Raw genomic sequence first — 16,852 nt, 5'->3', positions numbered from 1 at the left:
CATGCACCATCCTACTCTGTTCATGGGAATCTTTTCTACTTTTGGCTGTGGGGTGGGCACAGAAGGCTCCATGCTGAAGAAGGAAATAGCCATTCATTGATCTCTTTCCATTCACAGTTGGTAAAATCTGACTGATTTCTTTCCATGTTAAAGCTGTATTTTCTAAATCTTGAGCACATTTTTAGACGAGTGTGTGGAGGTGGCTGATGACATGGTTCTTCTCATAGCATGTAATTACAGAAAGGCTCCATTATGGCTTTGCTAAATAATGTTATTGCCATGTGTGTGTGTGCACGCAGGTCTGGAAGAAATTGCAAAAGAAAAAGAAAAGCTGAAAAAGGCCAAAAATGTTCATGTCAAAGAAGAGATGTTTGAGACCTCTGAAGAAAAACTAAGCTGTTTAAACCCAAATCAGTGTGATCAGAAAGAAGATCTCAAAGAAAAAGACAGCACGAATCTGTTTCTGCAAAAACCTGGCTCTTTTTCAAAGCTCAGCAAGCTGTTGGAGGTAGCAAAGATGCCCCCCGAGACTGACATTATATCCCAGAAAGCCAACGGCAGTGCCGCCAATGGGTGCTCGTTATCTTATCAAAACAGTGCTAAAACCTCTCTCTGCAGCCACCAGCCCTCCGTATCACAAAGCAGCGGCGAAAAGTCCGATCCAAATAATCTCTTTAATCCTCTTGCGAGCGGGCCAGGGAAGTTTTACAGTTCTCCATTAATTTCAAATGACCAGCTGTTAAAGACTCTTACTGAAAAGAGCAGACAGTGGTTCAGCCTTCTCCCTAGAACTCCTTGCGACGACACATCAGTCACCCAGACGGACCCACCAGCGGCCGCCACTTCTTCGCTCACTCCTCACTCTCACCCTCCGTCCAAGTCGCCGTCACCTGTCCCGTCTCCGCTTGTTGGTTCTGCTTCTTCACCAAGTCCAATGGGATTAAGCCCCTTTGCATTATCGCCCCTCCAGGTTAGTTATCATGTTACATTTTTAAAAGAGTCCAATCTTGTTTTCTTTGCATCAGCAAAAAAAGAAACAAACCTTTGTTTCTTCCTTCACTTTTGAGGTATGTAGACAGCCATCGATATGTAGTTGTAAAGACGACTGAGCCTAAATGGTTTGATATTTTTATTATTTTGATATTTATGACCTGCTTCCCCCCTCTTAGGGGACCCAAAGCAGCGTCTGACATCATGCTCCCCTCCTCAATTTTATCCTCACAACAGCCAGAGTGGTGTAGAGGTTCAAGTGTCGGACTAGGATCTAGAAGACCCGGGTACAAATCCCTGCTCTGCTACGAAATTTGCTGGATGACCTTGAGCTAGTCACCTACCTCACAGGGTTGTTTTGAGGATAAAGTGAAGAATGGATAACAGTGTAAGCCTGTCTGGGCCCCAACTGGGGAGAAAGGTGAAGTAAGCAAACAATGACTCTGTGAGGTAGGCTAAATGAGGGAGAGTAGCCCGAAGTCACCCAGAGATCTTCCAAGGCAGAGTAGAACTGGTGAACTGGATTTGTTTCCCCACCCCTACACATGAAGCCAGCTGGGTGATCTTGGGCTAATCACAGCTCTCTTAGAGCTCTCTCAGCCCCACCTACCTCACAGGGTGTCTGTTGTGGGGAGGGGAAGGGAAGATTGTAAGCCGGTTTGATTCTTCCTTAAATGGTAGAGAAAGTCGGCATATAAAAACCAACTCTTATTATTATTATTATTTGATCGAATTATAATGTCTTTTTCTTGCTTGAGTCAAACACATGAAACTGCAAAGTGGTGTTCAGTAGGAGGCAGACTGTGTCCAAAATTGGCTGTCAGGTTAAGGGACCGCCCCTTGTTCTGAAATTTAACAGGAGAGACAGACTTTTCAAAGCTATAGCAGGACTTTATCTTCTCCTCATCTATTTTCACTTTGCAGAGTGCTTTAGAAATCAAGGACACCTTGACAATCATAGATTAAACATGTGCCCAGATTCTCTAGAACTAAGGATCATCCAAGAGCAAACAAAGTGTTTACCTGGAAGTAACTTGCATTGATTTTAGTGTAAATGAATTCATGTGATTAGAATTGCAACCTGAGGACACACAACGCAATCCTAAGGGGTGTGTGTGTTCTGGGGCGTTCAGGGACTATGCAGCTTCACTGTCTCCTGAGTGGCTTGCTAGACTGAAAAAGAAAGCCAAAAATTTAATTTTGTCAAAACCCTGTGAAGCTGCTCTATGCAGTTTCTTGGGGCTACCCCTCCCTTTTTCCTGGCACAAGTTTGCTCCGGCAAAAGGGGGCATTCCTGGGGTGAAAGGGCTCAGGGAGCTGACTAAAGTCAGCCCTGCCTCTGGGAACGTCCCCTTTGGTGCTGACGCGAGCCCTTGTGCAGGGGAAACGCTGCCGCGGTGGCCGTGCCAGTGCCCATGCATGGCACTGCTGTGTGGCTCCCCGGTGACAGCGTACGTGACTCTGCACCAGCATTAGTGCCAATTTAGCTGGCGCAAGTGGCACTAATGCTGACGCAGGGGTCATGCCAGCTCCAAAGACCTTCCACCCCCCAATTCAGGTTTGCTGTGCCAGTTCATTTAGCCTTTGCATATTCCCCATTCCTTTCTTCTCCACATGCCTGAATTTCCTGTCACCATACTTCTCTCCTCTCTGTCTTATTGGCCACAGTCCTGTGAATGGATGGCTAACCTCGTAGGACAGCTTCACAACAGTGCGTTTGTAAAGAACCAACTGGATCAGGCTCTCGGCATGTTATCAGCACTTAATGTTGGGTGTGTGAATGAGAAAAAGCAACCTGTGTTTACACAAAGGAGTCAGCTGCAGTTTCCATTGTGGAAACTGAAATAGTTTGTGGAAAGACAGCGCATTTGCTTTGTTCACATGCTTGCAAGGGGTTAACAACCTATGGCTCTAGGACCAATTACGGCCAAGTACAGAATCAAATATGGCTCTTTAAAAAAGAAAATGAAATCTTTACGTTATGGTATACTGGAGTGATAGGTGGAATTGCTAGAATAACCAACATGTGAATGGAATGGCAGGAAAAAAAATTTTGTGGGACTAAAGGGCTTCTTAGAGATGCTTTACAGAAAGGGGAATGATAGAGATGGCCAGTAATCCAAGTGCGAACCATATGCAGATTTATGCCAGTGCTCTAAAATAATCATGCAGGGTGTTTCTGCATATACTTATTACTTATTGTGAAATCTCTTATGTGCTGCTTCCGAATAAAGGACTCTCAACAACCACTATGTGGGCTGTGGAAACTTTATGCATCGTAATCAGCATGCAAATTATCAACAATGCTAAGCTGTATATTTTCACTTATGCAAATAGGCTTTCTGGTACTGGCTTTTTGTTGATCTCTTGCTCTGAATTTTGACGTTGGTTTGCTCTTAAATTATACAAGGTTGCTAAATAGGTTTGCCAATTCCACGTTGGGAATTCCTGGAGATTTGGGGAGCCTAGGGACAGCGGGTTAGGGGAGGGGAGGGACCTCAGCAGGATATAATGTCATGGAGTCCACCCTCCAAAGCAGCCATTTTTTTCAGGGGAACTTATCTCTATGGTCTGGAGTTCAGTTGTACTTTGGGAGATCTCAAGGCCCCACCTGGAGGTGGGCAAACATATTGTTGATGCTACTTTAAACTGATATTTCTAAATATCATGGATTTCTAAAGCATGGGCAATAGTTTTATGGTGCTATAGTAAAACAACTCCCATATGAAAAAAAAATGATTTTTTTTAAAAGCCCAGCATTTTTTAATTCTTCATTTTTGTTTCAGTTTTCCCCTGAATGCTCAGTTGTCTTATTTTAAAGAAGTTAACTAACCCAGACTTCCTGTTTGTTTCATATAATGTTTGGAATGAAACTGTTGTCTTATGGCTTCCTTACAGTGCTTTACTAGGACTAACGATCATGTATTTTCAAAATGTCTTTTGGCCTAGCAGATGAAGACAGGATTGCCTGTAATGGGTCTTCAGTTCTGTGGATGGCCTACTGGAGTAATTACATCAAATCTTCCATTTTCATCTCCCATGCCTGCTATGGGGCCAGGGCTAGGATTGTCTGAGGGAAATGGGAATTCATTCTTGACACCGAGTGTTCCAACCAGTAAAAGTGAATCACCCGTGCCACAAATAGAGAAACAAGCTTCTACGCCTTGTACAGTGGTTGAAGTACCCAAACCAGTTGATTATCCTAGTCCAAAGCCCATTCCAGAAGGTAAGTACCACCTCCCTCCATCAGGGGGAAAAGTCATTTCTAATTTCAGAATTTTAGCTATCACTGCTTGAATTTCAATTTAACAATCAGGTTTTCCCCCCCAAATGTCCTGAGAAGAACCACATAAGTAGCCTGAAATTTATACAACTGATTTCTCTGCAGAAGTTTCCACTGCTTAAGAGGCAAGCTGCTGTTGAATTTAAAAAGAGGCTTGTCTCTTTGATAGTGGAAATGGATACAAGAAAAGGAAAATAACAAAAGTGTCAATTGCACTGTCAGTTTTCTTGTATACCAACAAATCAGGTTTTGGATACGGGCCAAGGATTTCATTGTTTATAATCATGTGTTGTTTTTCAAGTGTTTCTTTTCTTTTTTTAATCTAATTGTTTTGATTCAGAAATGCAGTTTGGCTGGTGGAGAATCATTGACCCAGAGGACCTAAAAGCTTTGCTTAAAGTGTTACATCTCAGGGGAATTAGAGAAAAGGCCTTACAGAAGCAAATACAAAAGCATATGGATTATATTACTCTAGCCTGCCTCAAGAACAAAGATGGTATGTAACTGAACCGTCACACACATCTGACTGCGGTGGCGTAATGACAATTAGAAAGTAGCCGTTTTTCAAGAACGTCATATATGAGCCAAGATGCCATATAACATTTTTTTTCCTGAAAGAGACTTTAAGAATTATTGACCCCATATTTTTTTCTTTAACCAAGTTACATTGAGTTGTTTTAAACAAAAAAGAACACGCACACTGTGAACGCATGTGCACAGATGCATACACACAGTTTCTTCAAACTAATTAAATGCCAAATTAATCATTACTGACTTGGGTTAAGTGACAGAGGCTACAAAATGCTGGGTTTTTTGGAGTTTTTTAAAGTAATTGTTCTTGCTAAAAGTCTACCATCCTTGGCCTCGCTGTAATATTATATTTCACCCGAGAAAAGAATTCCTGAGCTTGTAAACTGCAATTAGATTGAAACTTGTACTAAAGTAACCCAATCTGATTCCCAAATACAGTTGCAATTATTGAAGTAAATGAAAATGATGAAAACCAGGTAACACGAGATATTGTGGAGAATTGGTCCACAGAAGAGCAAGCCATGGAGATGGATATTGCTATTCTTCAACAGGTGGAAGACTTAGAAAGAAGAGTGGCATCCGCTAGTTTGCAAATCAAGGTAAAACGTACTTCGGTTAAAAACAACAACTGTCTTCAGTAATGTCATTGCAAAAGTTATAATTCGAAGCTGTTAAGAGCAGCTCTTTCACAGTTCAGGATAAGTGCCTTCTCAATAATGACTTGGGGAATGGGGCGGGGGAGAAAGCCAATATAGTTTCATAAGCATAGTATCACCTTGGCTGAAATTATTTCATCCTTCCTATATGATCCCTATATAAAGTGGACAGCAAGCATGATGTTATTTTTTCCTTTGGTTAAATCTTCAGAGAAGGAATATGAGCCAGAATCACAAGGAGCCCAACTAGAGGTTATAGGGGACATGTTGCCGAGCCACATGTCACAATTAACATCTAGCAAAAGAAACATAGCATGGCATCACCACATTCTGCCTTTCCCTGTTCCCACTCCAATTAACTGGTGGCCTCTAGCAGTGGTTAAGGAAATGCTGAATGGGAAGATGTGGGCCGAAGCCAGGGGTTCCCAGCATGATGTCCATGGTCACCCATGGCACCCCACCCACCAACACCTTTCTTGGTGCCCTCCAAGTGTTTTTAGAAAGTGGGTGGGGCCAGGTGGGGCTTTTGCCCAGCAAGGCTTCCCATTAGCCATTGGAGATTTGATTGGCTGCACCTGACTATGTGACTGAAGGTATGCTGTGGCAGCAGCCATTTTGTAGCTGGCTCTGCCTCCTGCTGCAGCCGTTTTGTGGCTGTGCCAGAATTCCAAAGGTTTCCACTGGCTGAAAAAGGGTGAGGACCCCTGTTCTTAAGATATCCCCGTGTGCCCCCCATAGCTTTTAGGTAGACCTTAGAGGCCTTTTGGGTTGTGTTTTCCTCAAACAGTTGCTTCCAAGTCACATGCCAAACCACTTTGTCTTATATAATAGTCAAAAATCCCACTGGGTGAGAGCCAGTCCTCAAGCATATTTACGGTAGTTCTTTCTATTTCATCCATGTTCACCGCCAAAACCATCCACTCTAACTGGCATGACAATGAGTATTAGTTGCAAAAAAAAAAAGTTCTTTGCAGCTTTTTAGAGATGCTGAGTGGGTGTTTTAAAAGTCGGAATAAAATTAACAAATGGAGTAAAGGACACGAGTAGAAAGGAAATTCTGAGCCTGCAAAGAGTGAGGGGCGGTCTTGTCAGATTCCTCTTTCCAACTTCAGGAATAGTTTGGGAGGGTGAGTGGTATTCAAAGATCTGTGGTATTAAGGGGAAGTCAGCAAAAGTCTGTGAGCTGTGCTCATGGGTCTTTGGAACCAACCCATTCATTTTAACCTTTGAACAGATAATATGCACTTTCACAGACAGACTGCAGTGGGAGAGGGAAGGTGAGAAAGTCACAATCTGTGGGCGAGAATCCTTCCATCTGCAGAAACACTCTGGGGGATCCAAGTCAATATTATTGCTATAAAACTCATGGTTTAAACGCTTATTGCTATTGTATCCAAGTGGTACAGGAAAGAAAGGCTAACACACTCTTAGCCCAAAATGTCTGCAGTCTTCTGAATAAGAAAAAAAATACACTGAATTTAGGGGATAACTCAAAGCCCACTGTCCAGATGTCGGTGTTCACAGTAGCAAACAAACCTGTGCAAACCTTTCTATTAAAATGTAGGGTTGGATGTGCCCTGAGCCAGCATCGGAAAGGGAAGACCTGGTATATTATGAACATAAGTCAGTTACTAAATTGCATAAGAAGCGAGACGGTGACTGTGCTGGTGGAGAAGAAGGCAGTAGCGGTACTCTAGAGCGGAAGAGTGACAACCCTCTAGATATAGCAGTAACCAGACTTGCTGACTTGGAGCGGAACATAGAGCGAAGGTATCTGAAGAGCCCCTTAAGTACCACCATTCAGATCAAACTGGATAATGTGGGCACAGTTACTGTCCCTGCTCCTGCACCATCCGTTAGTGGTGATGGTGACGGGTAGGTTATTGAGATTAACTTGAAAAATTATTGTGCTTCTTTGCTAATTGGAGCCTATTTTCTATTGTGTGTTTTTTATCTATGTAACCTTCTCGTATGTCTTCTGATCCGCACGGGTCACGTTATTTATGCATGGTGCTTTTGTAAAGGTTTTTTTTTTAAATCGTTTTCTTTTCTGTTACTTTTGTTAATCCTGCAAAGTTTTTTAATCTTACATTTTAACTGGTTGCGACTAAGCTTTTTGAGGCACGTAAGCCACAGTCTGTGCACTACATCAGATTTAGTTGCTTCAGCCTTTTATTACCCTTACTTGGCTGTGTACGTTTTTTGTTTTTTTTTGTCATCGCTTGGCTTTCAATGTGACAATGATTGTTCCACGTTCAGAAACTGATGAAAATTGGATGTGACCTGCTTAATTTCTCTATATTTCAATGCAGAATGGAAGAGGATATTGCTCCAGGGCTAAGGGTATGGAGAAGGGCATTGTCAGAAGCTCGCAGTGCTGCACAGGTAGCTCTGTGCATTCAGCAGTTACAGAAATCAATAGCATGGGAAAAATCTATTATGAAAGTTGTAAGTGTTGCAAACTGAATTTTTCTGTATCCTATTTTCCTACTTTCAGACCCTCTCAATTGATAGTGTATCTTTCATTTCTGCCTCTGAGAATTACAAAAGTAAAATTTGTACTTTTTTAAGCACATTGGTTAGTATTAATTTTGAAGAAACGGTGCCAAATTCAGCATTCTGAACTTTCTTATGCCCTTCTTACTGGTATACTTTGACCATAGCATTCCTTTTTTTCTAAAATTAAAAAAGAAAAGAAAACCAGAATGGGTAATTTTAGGCCTCTCTCTGCGGGAGGACACTATTATACAAATGAAAAAAAAAGACCCTTTCTGCGTCATTATTATGGGGATTCGGTGTCAAAGACTGCAATTAAAGGCTTTTTCAGAAAGATGAGATGCAAAGTACATGCTTAAAAAGATGTGCATGGCTTCTTTGCATGCCCACTTAATACAGCTGTACGTGCAGATTGGACGACTGTACAAGCACATAGGCTGAAATGTCCCTGTCCGCATAGAAATGACAAATTAACAAGCACTGCTGTGTTAATTGTGTATTTATAAAAGGCATGCAAATGCATGTAAAGCGATTTTGCATGAATCCTGGGCATCAGATTTCTGAAAATTAAGCTTTTTTATATTATAGCATTCAGTGGGGAAATCCTAACACTTAAACAATGAATATGTTGTTGTTGAAATAACTAACTCTTTTTTCCTACTACTATACTTTTTTTTGAACTTCTAAATTTTCTTTTTACCTATTGTTCTGACCCATTTGTTATGTGTATATTATATCTGTGTTGTAGGCTCTGACAAAAAAAATACTTTGTTTTTTTCGTTGAAATGAGTTTGCAGAGGTGTTATTAAATATCATAGATATTTGTGGTATTTCCAGATTGAGAATAAAGTAAGATCAAGCAGATTCTACTATGTCCCCTTGGGCAACTATGTTGCTAAGAACTTATTCTGTGATTTTTCATGTTTTTCTTCCTAGTGGCTAGAGTGTCAGATAAGCAGACCCAGGTTCAAATCCCTACCGGCAGTGCAATCCTAAGCAGAGGAACAGCCTTCTAAGTCCATAGAAGCCAGTGGGCTCAGAAGGGTGTAACTCTGTTTAGGATTGCATTGTGGGTGACTTTGCACTTCAAATCACTCTCAGTCTAACATACTTCATAGGACTGATTTAAGAATAAAATAGAGGAGGAGGAGAGAACTATGTTGACGAGGAAACAACTATGTACATAAGCTTCCTGGAAATAAGTGGGATAAAAATTCACTACATAAATATGTAAACAAGCCTCATGATGTCACGTTCCATCTTCCCCTTCCCTACTCTCTTTGTGGAACAGTTTCTTCTTTTGTGGAGTCCCGTATGTGTATTCTTGCTTATGGGATCTGCATCATTACAGCCAGCAGCAGCTTCAGAAAATTGGCTTACAAAAATTGATTTACAAAACCTGCCCCCACAGGAGAATTTTGCCTTTTTATTCATTCCGAGTATAGGGGCAAGTGCCTTGCTACCGTATTCTCTCCTGTAACTGCCATGTCATAGCTCACATAGTTCTCTGGACAATTTGCCACTGTTTTTCTCCTTTGTCTTTCTAGCATTAGCTCTTCTTCCAATAAACAAACAAAAAAATAGATTTGGGTTCCCAGTGAGGAGAAAAGCCAAATAAGAAATATTCTAAACGAAAAATAGTTTTAGTTGGACTTTAGTTCCTGTTTTATTTTACTGTCTCAAATATTTTTTCTCTGAAGATCTATGGCCTAGCGGCATTTCTTTAGTGGATGTATACATAGTGGATGTATGCTTCCCATTTCAATTTCTGTGTGCGGGCAAGGCTCATAAGACAATTCCTGCTTTTGTTGGGCTACATTTACCAAGCAAGCTATTTCATGCTTTCCTCTGGGAGAAATCTTTGGCACCGTTGATGGCTCGAGCCATCCTGTCCAACCCATTATTTTCCTCTCATGCCCTTCAATCTTGTCACCTTCTGGTGCTGGGACTAACCTCGTCTTGTGTAATTCTGCCTTGAGTTTCAACCTGAGGAATTGAACTTCAGCCATATGATACTGTGCCTGTACTCCAAGTGGCTTCACAGCTGGCAAAACGCTGCAAGGGCTCTGATACACAACAGCCTTTAAGAGGAGCTCTGAAATAATGAAGGTTCCCTTCACTGGTCCCTTTGCTGGACTTTGCTGCAGCTGTCCTTATGTTGACACCAAGGCCTATCTGAGATCCCCAGGCAAGTTGGTGACTGAACCCTTGGTGACTTTTCCCCCCTCACGTGCCCTAAAAGACCAGACTATCCATCATAAGCAGCATGGCAAGCCACCTTACAAAATTAAATGGAGTACCACCATCCGTAATCATCCACAACCCTCATCTACAATGACTGGCCTTTGATCATTCTGCCAGCATGGGACGTTATAGCCACAGATGGCTGGGTTTTGACCATCCTTTGAATAGGCTACATGACGAAACATCTCTCTCTTCCTGCAAGGGAGGCTTTGCAGCACTTCAGCATAGCACAGTTATGGGAAGAGATCCTTTCCCTTCTACAGAAGGGTGCCATAGAATTGGTTCCCATACCTCTTCCAGGGATGAATTTTATTCCCATTACTTTATGGTCCATAAAAAAAGATAAGAGAGCCAGCGTGGTGTAGTGGTTAAGGTGTCAGACTAGGATCTGGAAAACTGAGGTTTCAATCCCCACTCTGCCATGGAAACTTGCTGGGTGACCTTGGGCCAGTCACACACTCTCAACCTTGATCTTGGCAAGTATTTGGATGGGAGATCTCCAAGGAATACCAGGGCATGTCGTGGAGGCAGGCAATGGCAAACCACCTCTGAATGTCTCTTCCCCTGAAAACCCTACAGGGTCACCATAAGTCAGCTGTGTCTTGATGGTGGTGGTGGGGAGATAAACACCTGAGAGATGTCAATTAAGTTTTCTGTCACCAAAAAATCGGGATGTTCTCCCTATCAAGCATCCTCCCACTCCTGGGAAATGGAACATTATTTCCCTCAACAAATCTTCAGGATACATATTTCCACATTACTATAAGGCCAAAGCGTGGTGTAGTGGTTAAGAGCGGTGGACTCTAATCTGGAGAACTGGGTTTGATTCCCCACTCCTCCACATGAGAAGCAGACTCTAATCTGGTGATCCGGGTTGGTTTCCCAACTCCTGCACTTGAAGCCTGCTGAGTAACTTTGGGCTAGTCGCAGTTCTGTCTGAACTCTCTCAGCTCCACCTACCACACAAGGTGTCTGTTGTGAGGAGAGGAAGGGAAGGCAATTGTAAACTGGTTTGAGACTCCTTAAAGGTAGAGAAAATGGGGGTATAAAAACCAACTGTTCTTCAAAATACAGAAATGTCTCTCTTTGGTGGTTGGCACCAACTCCAAGAGTTTTCACAAAATGCATGACAGTTAACTCGGCTCAACTCAGACTACAAAATTATCATAAACTTCCCATTCATTGACAATGTGTTGCTTGTTAAACATCAACGCCAACATACATACCACTCTTACACTCCTTTAATCTTTGGGTCTGGGCATCATCACAGAGAAGTCAACCTTTGTTTCACATGTAAGCTCCAGTTCATCTGATCCATTCTCAAAGGTACTTTACATTGCATCCTCTTTCCATAAGACAAGACCCCATATGATCTTTGCCCTTAAAGCCATGCTCATGTCTCAAGCCTATGATGAGCACCTAATGCCTTCTTGGACTAATGGCATTTACAACACAGACATCTCATTTGCACATCTTTAAAACAAAATTGTATTTTCTCATATGCTTCCTTACAGTTATGGCTTTGAGCCTTTTCCAACTTGCTTGGGATTACCATTGTATGGTTCTCACCATTCTGGCCCCAATCCTACAGTTTCATGTCTAGTTGACAGACAGAACTTATCTATTAGGAAGTGTCTTTCCATCAGCAGGCTCTGACTATTGTAGTTATCCCTTCAGGACAGAGGAGCTTCCTGTAAGAATCTCACAGTCAATAGTACCTGGACTTGGAAACCCTAGGGACAATATTAATTATCATTGCAGTATGGAATGTCCTCACGTGGGTGTTGATCATCAGGGTTGTGTTGGTAGCAACAGACAGTTTGGCAACATGTAAACAAACAATGGGGATTCAGCATCTTGTAGCCTGCATACTCCAGCATGAAAACTGTGGACATGGTACATCTGCAACAGCATTTCCCTCACAGCCATATGTTTCCCAAGACTTGAACATTTCTGTAGAGATTTGCTCTTAAGAGGAGGCTCAGTGGTTCACAGTTGGTATTGGAACCCTTGGTACTTATCTGAAAATGTTCACTCTTTGGTTCCACCTTGCTTTAGAGCTACTCAACCATATTCTACAACAGGGAAGGGACACAGAGAGGATCCTTGGTTTGTACCTTACAACTCAGATGTGGGGAACAGAAGAGACCACTGCATATGCTTTTCTGCCTCTATTGTGATTTGGAACCTAAGCATGAACTGAGCTAGTTGCATGCTAGTAGCACCTTACTGGCTATGTCAAACCATGGTTCAGTCATCTACTACATCATATGGATATCTTGAGTCAGCATTAGAATACTTCATCATGACCAGTATCTCTGAAACTAAATCTATGGAGGGCCCATCCCTTCAGGCAATAATATCATCTATAAGGTACGAGATGATCTCATGCTCAGTGGAAGAAAATTTGCTCCTACATTGAACATCACAGCTTCTGTCCCACTTCAGCCTCAGTTCTTGACGTTTTGGAATGTATTTTTCACCTTAAACTTCTGGAGTGTCTCTTTCCTACAAGTTCATCTGGCTGCTTACTTCTGCATTTCATGTTGTAAGTCAATGTGGTTCAGTGTCTTTAATGGCAAACCACCTCTGAACATCTCTTGTCTTGAAACCCTACGAGGTTGCCATAAGTCAGCTGTGACTTGATGGCACACACGCACAGAGTACATCCTTGTTTTGTTTTGTCATCCATATGCAGATGATATTCAACTCTTTCCATGGCATCTGAATCAGATGAAAGAACAGCTGCCATGGAGCCCAGTCCAAATAGAACTGAGGTACTGTACTGTTGTATGGCAGTGCTGTTAATCATGGAATCCGGTTCCAGTCTACTCAGGATTTGCAACTTGGGCGGGGGGGACTGGACTAGATATGTAGCTGTCCTTGAAGACTCTTTAGAAACTGCAGCTAGCCCAGAATGGAGCAGCAACATTATAGGCAGCATATTACACCAGTTCTTAAAGATTCTCACTGTTGCTTGGCCATGTCTGGATCTAATTCAAGGTGTTGGTTTTAATCTTGAAAGCCCTTTATCATCTGGGATTGGAATATCTCAAGGACTTCCTGCTGCCATGTATTCCTGTCCAGACAATGCATCCTTCATTGCTTCATCTCCCCCTACCTTTGGTAATAAGAATGGTGGCCATGAAGGATAGGGCTTTCTCAGTAGTAGCATCCCAATTTTGAAAATCCTTCCCTTTTCACTTCACAAGGCCCCCATCTCTGATCATCTTCAGACGCTAGAGTAAGACTTCAACAACAACAACAAATCAGCAAGCTTTTAATTATCAGATAATTCTTCTCTCAATTGTTCCCCAATGGCATTGCTTTGTTAGTTGAGTTTCTTTTTCATGGGCTTTACTTTGCTGTTATTAATTTTTGGTGTAGTTTGGTTTTATGGTTGATCACGATTTTTAATTGTTTGATTAAACAATTCATCAATAAATGGTGTATAAATCTGAGCATGCATATACAGTCTGGGCTTTTTCCTCTCCTCCAAATTCTTACAGCAGTTTCTAATGACGTACACACACACACAAATAAATAACAGTAATTTGATGAAATGCTTTTGGAAGTGTTACCAGAAAGAAGCTAGCTAGTCCATGGATCTGGTAACTGGTCCTGGAGATCATAAATATGTCAAGAATGTCAATCTTTCTTTTAAGAACTGCTTCATGTATTACTAAATCTTACACAGATGTAACTTCTGTCTAACATATCTAACAAGTAAACTCAGTAGTAAACTGGAATGTAAACTCATTACCTATGTAGATGGTGAAAGCCACAAAAATTGGCCACCCACAATCAAGGTAGAGGTCTCTACATACTCCCCAGGTTTGTGGGGAAATGGCGAGTTTGCAAGTTATCCAAAAGAGGGGAAAGTTCAAAAACCTTCTTGATTAATATTAAATATACCTTAGAAAGGACAGAATGTTGAAAGCAGATGAGTGTCAGTTAAATTAAAAAATGAGGTGAGAGGGGGGGTGAAGCGGGTCGTGCTGTTCAAATGACAGGCTCTTAGAATGTTCCACTTACTGAGAAGTGAATGTATCTTATTCAGCCAATCACTGAGTAAGCAGGACTCAACAACTTTACTTACTTTTAAAAAGCAAGTCTTTTTATTGATATACTTCCAGTAAAATATGTGTAAATGCAGATTATCAAGTCTTTAACACTTCTATAAAAACTCTTGTAAAAATACAATGTATGCAGTTACAATGTATGCAGTAAAAGTAAGCAAGTCTTACATACTATTCAGTTACAAAATCCAACTTCTAAAATATAACAGTCAAATTATTCTGATTCAGTTCAAAGTATCTAATTCACAAAGTCTAGAGTAAAGTATTTAAACCATACATACCATTCAGCTTTTTCTGAGAGCCTTCTAAAAGGTTCTAAATCTCTGGGCTAACTGGAGCTGTATTTATACTGTTTCTAGACCCATTAAGAGTGAAGATTATTCCTTTCCCCTCAGGAACTTTTCTTCCTTAACCCTTGAAAGGATAATTTATTTCCCTTTCGTATCCAAAACCAGGAGCTTTAGTGGTTTCTTTTCCTGTCTTCTGATATCTTATTGCCCAAATATGGACATCCTTTCCTTTCAGTCCTCTGTGCCTAAAGTATAAATCCTTATTTCTGAGTTACATGATTAAGTTACATATTTAATTTCTATACCATCCTCTTCGTTAGGACTATACGCATTAAATGAAACTACTTAGAAACCTGTAGCACAACGTTTAACTATATAACTCATAAAACATAATTTTAGCTGACATTGTCACTTTACAAACTGTTTTGTTTACATAAGTTTAGCAGGTTTATATTCTGCCGCTTTCTCTGCTGCATTCTCTGCTGCAAGATTACAGTAGAGCAAGGAAGCATATTATCCTTATGTTGAGAGAATTATTTTTAAGCACACTTCCAATTATTAATGCACTCTTAGTAGATTAAGATTCTGACATCTGGCAGCTAAGGCTTTTACGCTGCCCCTTCAAGGGCAAGCCAGAGTAACTTTAGTAGTTAGCTTTGATTAGAGCTAACCTTGAACTAGCTTGTCAGCATGACACAGAGTTGCCTGTCAGCATGACACAGACTTTCATTATACATTACACAAACCTCTGTATGTGTATGTGTGTTTAAGTTTTATATGGAATTAATTCTGCACATGTTCACAAGATACCATGATCATGTCAGAGACTGCTACACCCTCTCCTATGAACATTTGCAGCATTTATTCCCGCAAAATATTTAACATGTCACAGAATTTCAAAAACACAACTTAGGTACATTCTTTAAGTTGTAAAGTCTTTCAATTGACTTGAGTTTGTCATTCAGCAATTGTCCATTTGTTCATTAGCAAATAGCAAATAGTCCATAAGAAATTCGTCTTCGTCAAAATCAAAGTTCAAGACATCATATCGAGGTTAGGATGATGATTCTTCTTTATTGTTGCAAATATTTTTGTTGCTTTGACACAAACGTTTTAGATGTCATCATTTCATTAGAAGTCACATCTCAATGGTTGAGTCGACTATATTTGAAGAATTCTCTATGCTCCTTTTTTTCCTCTATGATCCTGAAAAAACCTCTTAAAACTAATAAATTCATTAGTATATTTACCATACTAGGTTGATCTCTATGTCATATATCCCATTTAACATAAAACACATTCATTCATTATGTTCAAAAGCTTTCAAAAGCTTTTGTTAGCTTCAAACAGTATATCATTTATTGCTTTTTTTTAAAACCGAAAACATTACAACGTTCATACCAGATGTTCCACACTTACCACTCTCCAATCGTAAATATGTATTGTCTTGAAGACAATTCTTTTTACGCTTTATCAGTAATTAATGATACTCATTTAGTGGAAGTGTCATCTTTTTCACCTGGATAGTTGTCATTTGAAGTAATCTAGGTAGTTGCTTGTAGTTTCTTTCTCATTATTTTCATCATAATATCGATCTGCCTTACATCTGGTAGTGGATACTGATTCGCAATGAACTCTTCTGTGGGTCATCCGCGAACATTCTCCATAAACCAGCATAAACCAGCAGTAACCAGCATTATTACCTGGTTAAACATTTCTATGTAACCAAAGTCTCAGTGTCCTGTCACATGGCACACAGCAATTCAAAGAAAGCATCTTGAAGCTATTCACTTTGTAGGTAATCATTTGTTGAACAATCCGTTCCAAAATCGAGCAATCCATCATACTTCATACTTGAGACAGTCCAAATACCCTCTCCTTGCTCGAATTAGGATAAGGATAAAGTCCCCAAGCATCAATAAGGCGTTAAGGCAAGTGCCTCAGAATCATGAGTTGCAACTGGTGCATTATATCATCCCATTGCACCCAGAAGATAGCTCCAAAAACCAATATAAGGATTATGCATATGAAGAACAGCCAAAAACACAGCCATCCCAGTCTGGAACAAAATCGGCGGGTTCTCCGCGTCCAGTTAGGAATCTGAGGTAAAAGAGCAGAAACAGATGCAGAAGTACTCACATCAGCAGTAGAAGTACCATCACCACTGTCATTCGTAAAGACAACGCTGCCATCTGGTGGTGGTTCAGGAATCTCAGTTGGATCCTGTGGCTGATCGGGCTGCTGTTCCTCCAGCTGCTGATCCATCAGGTGCTGATTCATCAT

The 16,852-nt window shown here is 40.9% G+C and overlaps 1 protein-coding gene across 9 annotated transcripts in view; it reads left to right on the top strand.

The window, feature by feature from the left end:
* BAZ2B (bromodomain adjacent to zinc finger domain 2B) overlaps window positions 1-16,852 on the top strand; it is a 179,218-nt gene that overhangs the window by 148,843 nt on the left and 13,523 nt on the right. For 4 of the 9 annotated variants that reach the window (XM_056861594.1, XM_056861592.1, XM_056861591.1 and 1 more), the window contains 6 exons: window positions 300-970; window positions 3,943-4,216; window positions 4,614-4,769; window positions 5,243-5,403; window positions 7,025-7,335; window positions 7,773-7,908. In XM_056861594.1, coding sequence (XP_056717572.1) covers window positions 300-970; window positions 3,943-4,216; window positions 4,614-4,769; window positions 5,243-5,403; window positions 7,025-7,335; window positions 7,773-7,908 — 1,709 coding nt within the window. Of the gene's footprint in view, window positions 1-299; window positions 971-3,939; window positions 4,217-4,613; window positions 4,770-5,242; window positions 5,404-7,024; window positions 7,336-7,772; window positions 7,909-16,852 lie in introns of all 9 variants that reach the window. The other 5 variants (XM_056861596.1, XM_056861595.1, XM_056861593.1 and 2 more) reach the window with 2 other exon arrangements.

This window comes from Euleptes europaea, chromosome 15 (assembly GCF_029931775.1).
Source record: "Euleptes europaea isolate rEulEur1 chromosome 15, rEulEur1.hap1, whole genome shotgun sequence".
In the NCBI taxonomy this organism is placed as follows: Eukaryota; Metazoa; Chordata; class Lepidosauria; order Squamata; family Sphaerodactylidae; genus Euleptes; species Euleptes europaea.
The sequence above is the reverse complement of the archived record's forward strand: the minus strand, read 5'-3'. Positions and strand labels throughout refer to the sequence as shown.